The 6,175-nt window shown below is 40.3% G+C and overlaps 1 protein-coding gene across 1 annotated transcript; it reads right to left on the bottom strand.

Annotated features, from left to right (window-relative positions):
• Nucleotides 1–3,323: 3,323 nt before the first annotated feature.
• Nucleotides 3,324–5,925, bottom strand: LOC109900801 (alpha-1,6-mannosyl-glycoprotein 2-beta-N-acetylglucosaminyltransferase-like). The gene is made up of 2 exons (XM_020496630.2): nt 5,830–5,925; nt 3,324–5,732 (listed from the first exon to the last, which is right to left on the bottom strand). Exon 2 carries the CDS (start codon nt 5,437–5,439, stop codon nt 4,195–4,197), a length of 1,245 nt encoding a protein of 414 aa, XP_020352219.1. The 5' UTR covers nt 5,440–5,732; nt 5,830–5,925; the 3' UTR covers nt 3,324–4,194.
• Between the last annotated feature and the right edge of the window lie 250 nt (nt 5,926–6,175).

Genomic DNA, 6,175 nt, shown 5'->3' on the forward strand with positions numbered 1-6,175 from the left:
TATAACAGAACCATAGTAGCCTACAAGCTTTTTGTCTGAACATAATTTCATAAAGCAATTTCCCAAAAGGAATGTGGATCAGCCACCCAACAAGAAACCGTGGTAAAATGAAAAATCTCAGAAATATTGTGCTTTATAATAAAAAAGTGGGTGAGTAACATTTTGCATTAATTTGCATTCAGCATTCATATAATATATTGCATATGCAATCTTAAACTACACATGATATAAGAAGCAGAAAGGGGCATCTCTACGAGGCACCGATTTTTTTTTTTTTAAATAAGAAAAAGTAACTCCATCCTACATCCTTTTTTAAATAAGAAAAAGTAACTCCATCCTACACATTTCCACCACTGAAGAGAAACTCGTCAGAGCACTGCAGGTTACATTTCCACCTCTATTTAAAGACAGATGCAATGATGTCATCTGGTTTTCAAAAACACAAGTACATTGTCAAATTCACAGGCATAGGAGAGGGAAATACAAATATTTCCCTTTTAGGCAAATTATGTGAAAATAATGTTTGCCAATAGAGGAAGATCGTGGAAGCCCATGGAAATATTTGCTGAAAGTTAAAAAAGCTACAGTGCCTTGCAAATGTATTCATCTCCCTTGGCATTTTTCCTATTTTGTTGCATTACAAACTGTAATTGAAATATATTTTTATTTGGATTTCATGTAATGGACATACACAAAAATAGTCTAAATTGGTGAAGTGAAATTTAAAAAATTACTTATTTCAAAAAAATAATAAAGTGGTGCGTGCATATGTATTCACCCCCTTTGCTATGAAGCCCCTAAATTCGATTGAACCTTTATTAAGGTTAAAGAACAAATTAAGAACAAATTATTATTTTCAATGACAACCTAGGAACTGCCTTGTTCAGGGGTAGAATGACAGATTTGTGCCTTGTCAGCTTGGGGATTTGAACTTGCAACCTTTCAATTACTAGCCCAAAGCTCTAACCAGTAGGCTACCCTGCCGCCCCAAATGAGATCTGTTGCAAACAATTACCTTCAGAAGTCACATAATTAGTTAAATAAAGTCCACCTGTTTGAGTTTATTTTTATTTTTACAGGGACAGTGCACATTAATCAACATTTCAGTAAAAGTGCCGGTTTTAGCCAACCGGCTAATTTTCAACCGCAGTCCCTGGACAGGTTATTAAAAACAATTACAATATAGACAATAGCAACATAGAACAAGCAAGACATAGCAACATAGGACAAGCAAGACATAGCATACAGACAGAGCAACATAGGACAAAAAGCAGCAAGACAAAATTCATAAAAGCAACAAAGTGTTTCCACACCTCACAAGCTACAGACAACAGACAACATGGAGAGTGGCAACACACAGCTAGGGACCATGTTCACAAATCTGATTGACCTTTAGCCATGTCTTCAAGCATTTTGTGAAAGTGTGATATGTGGTGCAGTTGTGTGTCTGATGGCAGTGTATTCCAGACATGGGAAGCTCTCACAGAGAATGCAGATTTACTAAAGGTGCTTTTCCTTAGGGGAACTATACAGTCACCTCTCATGGCAGACCTTGTGGATCTGCTGCCATATGTCTGGGTTTTCTGTTTAACAAAAATATTGAGTGGAGGGGGAGCCAGGCCATTGAGGATCTTGAATACAAGACATGCGTCGTTGTATTGCACAAGATTTTCCCAACTCAAGAGCTCATGCTTTCTAAGGATGTGACAATGATGATGGCTATTGGGCTTCCTATCAAGCACTTTGAGAGCCTGTTTGTAGACAGACTGAATAGGTTTTAATGTTGTACAGCAAGCTTGGGCCCAACTAGTCAAGCAGTATGTTAAGTATGTTAACCTGTGTGCAATCTAAGTGTCACATGATCTGTCACATGATCTCAGTATATATACACCTGTTCTGAAAGGCCCCGGAGTCTGCAACACCACTAAGCAAGGGACACCACCAAGCAAGCGGCAGCATGAAGACCAAGGAGCTCCCCAAACAGGTCAGGGACAAAGTTGTGGAGAGGTACAGATCAAGGTTGGGTTATAAAACAATATCCTAAACTTTGAACATCCCATGGAGCACCATTAAATCTATTATTAAAAAAATGGAAAGAATATGGAACCACAACAAACCTGCCAAGAGAGGGCCGCCCACCAAAACTCACTGACCAAGCAAGGAGGGCATAAACCAGAGGCAACAAAGAGACCAAAGATAACCCTGAAGGAGCTGCAAAGCTCCACAGCAGAGATTGGACTATCTGTCCATAGGACCACTTTAAGCCATACACTCCAGAGCTTGGCTTAACGGAAGAGTGACCAGAAAAAAAGCTATTGCTTAAAGAAAAAAATGTGGTGTTCTCCAAAAGACATGTGGGAGACTCCCCAAACATATGGAAGAAGGTACTCTGGTCAGATGAGACTAAAATGTTGCTTTTTGGCCATAGAGGAAAACGCCATGTCTGGCGCAAACCCAACACCTCTCATCATCCCGAGAACACCATCCCCACAGTGAAGCATGCTGGTGGCAGCATCATGCTGTGGGGATGTTTTTCCCATCGGCTGGGAAACTGGTCAGAATTGAAGGAATACAGGGAAATTCTTGAAGGAAACCTGTTTCATTCCTCCAGAGATTTGAGACTGGGACAGAGGTCCACCTTCCAGCATACTGCTAAAACAACACTCGAGTGGTTTAAGGGGAAACATTTAAATGGTCTTGGAATGGCCTAGTCAAAGCACAGACCTCAATCCAATTGATAATCTGTGGTATGACTTAAAGATCTCTGTACACCAGCGGAACCCATCCAACTAGAAGGAGCTGGAGCAGTTTTGCCTTGAAGAATGGGCAAAAATCCCAGTGGCTAGATGTACCAAGCTTATAGAGACATACCCTAAGAGACTTGCAGCGGAAAAAGGTGGCTCTACAATGTATTGACTTTGGGGGGTGAATAGTTATGCACGCTCAAGTTCTGTTTGGTCTTATTTCTTGTTTGTTTCACAAAAAAATATATATTTTGCATCTTCAAAGTGGCATGTTGTGTAAATCAAATGGGGGGGGGGGTGGGTTGTATTTTAATTTCAGTTTGTAAGGCAACAACAGGAAAAATGCCAAGGCGGGTGAATACTTTCACAAGCCATTGTAATCAAAAGGGGATTGCGCTCTGCCAGAAGTTTGGTTGGTTCAAACACATATGTTTTTTTTATTAAGTAAGCTTTATGCAACATTTGAGTGTGGACCCATCCGACTCTTTTGCTCTAACAAGAATAGGTCGGTGATCATTGTAAGGTCATGATAAGAAATCCTAACCATCACAATAAAAAAAACACACCAATATCAGTAAATTCCTGTTGTTCCCATGTAAAACATGTTTTATTGTACTCACACATTTGTCAAACAAATTACATACTGTAGGCTTTGTACAGTAAGTATTGTACAAGTAAAACCAATTGTCAGATACAAAGTGAACATAGTTTAATATATTTGTCAATAAACCAGTCATTTCAAGATTGTCACTTTTATTGTACAATAGAACCTATAGGTTTGTTCATTATATACCGAACAATGACTGTTGCTGTTATTTTTCTATTTATACCGTATGCACCACATACAAATTTAAGGAAAAATATTAGATTCTAGATTTTGTGTGAATGGGTAAGAGATCCTGAAGTTGGATAAGCGTCACCACATTAAATGGGAAAATGGATCAACTCTCTTATTTGTTCTGAAGGATGTACACATATGGCAATGATCTAACATGTAGTCGAAACCAAGAATGTATTACTCTGATTTAGTTTTATTTTCAATATGAAGCAATTTATGTGTACCATAATAATTAGCTGCTGGCGTTGAAACATTGTTATTTTCATGAAGTCTAACACAGTCATTTTACATCAACAAAAATGTGGTCTTCATTTTTAGAAAATATAAAGCAAATGATGTTACAGTCCATAAGAATAGGCTTGCATAATCTGTTAAAAAAAATAAAGAAATATATTTGGCAATCATGGTACTTTCGGTAATAACAACCAAGCTATAAATCACACTGCTGCATACACACCAAAACATTCCTAATCAAATGTTCACTAACCCTTGGAAGACCTCATTAAAAACCACAATTAAAACACACTGCGGTCTTTGGAACTCAATGTATGAATGGCACTTATTTCCTCAATCCTCAGTACATCAAAAAGATGAAAGTGAGAAACCCTTAGTTCATAGACGTTTAGCATAGTTATTACAAAGAACATGGTCACGGATATCACCCCACCCGCCGTTTTTCATGTGAGCCTTGTGCTCCATTGACTCTGTGTTTGTTAGGGCCAGGGACTGAGGGAAGAGGGAGACTTTGGCAAGCTTAAGAGACTCCTGTGCTTTCTGTAGGGCCAGCTCAGGCAGACAGGCCTCCTTGTTCTGGTGCAGCCCACAGTTCCCAGTATGGAGAACCCTGGATCCCTGGGCCACCAGCACTTTGAGTGGCTTGGAGATGCAAGTCCCTGACAGGTGCTGGAGGGTCCAGTCCCAGTTGTAGTCATCATAGGTGCAGAATTCATCATTGCAACCCATCAGCTTGTAGTACACCTCTCTGGAAATGCCCATGCCAATGTTGTGCTTGGTAGACATCCACCCGGCAGTCTGCACCTTGTTGCTGAGCTTATCAAACTCTGCCAGGCCGTTGTGGTTGCCTAGCGCCAGCATGTCACAGTCAGGGCAGCTGCTCTTCCTGTATCCAACCATCTCGTTGTAAAGGTGGTAGAGGTCGGGCAAGATGTAGTTGTCCTCCTCGAGGAAAACTGCAAAGCCACTGTAACCATGAAGAGCCTGCACTCGCTCCCACACAAAGTGAAGTTTCCACCACCAGTGGTGTTTGGTCTGTGTGATGGAGGCTTCCCTATAGTGGCCATACGAATCTGGATGCTCAGCGTTGAGGCATCCTGTTTTTAAAGCATCATCCTTGGATATGTCTCGTGGACAGTCCCGTGGATCCTGCCCAGGAAACTCACTGGGATAGAGCTGTTTGCTGTAGGGGAAGTATATTTGTACAACCTTGCAGAAAGTTATCCCTTGCACTATGTCATTGTTTTCCTCTGAAAAATAGTCATGGCTGAAAATCAGCAAAAAGTTGTGGACCTCAGCTGCATTTTCCAATGACTTGATAAGTATTTTGAGGTAGTCTGGTCTGTTGTGAACCTGAATAACCAGGACCAGTTTAGGCTCCCCAGGATACGTGTCCGCATTCTGAACGTATTGGTGATAATTGGCATTGTAAACAGACTTCATCAATAAAGGAACAGAACCATACTGAAACTTCGCCATGTCACCAGACAACATGTTTTCCTGAGCGACAACACCCGTGACTTCATCATAAATTAATACACGTGTTATGATCATGACAGTGGCAATAATTAAAGAAACACCCATGAGAATGAGCAGGTTCTTTTTAAAGAATCGTAACCTCATTTTCGTAACGGTAAAGGCTAACTTTGAATACAATAACAATGACTTGAATCACCTGACTATTGAAAGCGTCCACATCGTGTGTTTCATCCTACTTGCAGTTGCAACATTGTAACTTTCGATGGAACCCAGAGCCAAGAGGCAGCGGTTTCCGCAGAACGTTGCAAACTGGCACGCGAAAAAATATATAAAAGTCTACTGATGATGACTCCTTTTGCTGCCACAAATATCTGTCAGTTCGGTTGATATAATCTGTTGCTATTGCAGTTTAGAAGTTTAGCGTTCGGTGGTATCACCTGAGAAAAGTAACAAGATAATGAAATAATGTATTGTCAGACATATTAGCTTTGTTTCCATTCAGGAAGTTCATTTACAGTAGTTGAGTCGACTTACCAACAGAGTTTCATGTGTCAGTAAACCGCTATCAGGAAGTAAGGGTGTTTTAGAACTATTGCAGCGTTCAAGTGATAGTCGGGAACTAGAAAACTCAAATATATCCGACTTTCTAACTGGTTAAACGCGGCACGTGTATAAGTACAACCTATTAGCAAGTCGGAGATTTCTGAATTTCATAATTACCATTAGCATTTGAACGTGGCATATCTGCCGTATAGCGTACGAGTAACCTACAAATTGAGTGCTGACGTGTACTTTTCAGCCAACAGGAACAGACTGGCTTCTTCGTCAAGGAATAAGTGTCCTACCTATGCTTATGTAATCCTACACCATAGCATCCATT

The sequence above is a fragment of the Oncorhynchus kisutch genome, linkage group LG12, assembly GCF_002021735.2.
Source record: "Oncorhynchus kisutch isolate 150728-3 linkage group LG12, Okis_V2, whole genome shotgun sequence".
Lineage (NCBI taxonomy): Eukaryota > Metazoa > Chordata > Actinopteri > Salmoniformes > Salmonidae > Oncorhynchus > Oncorhynchus kisutch.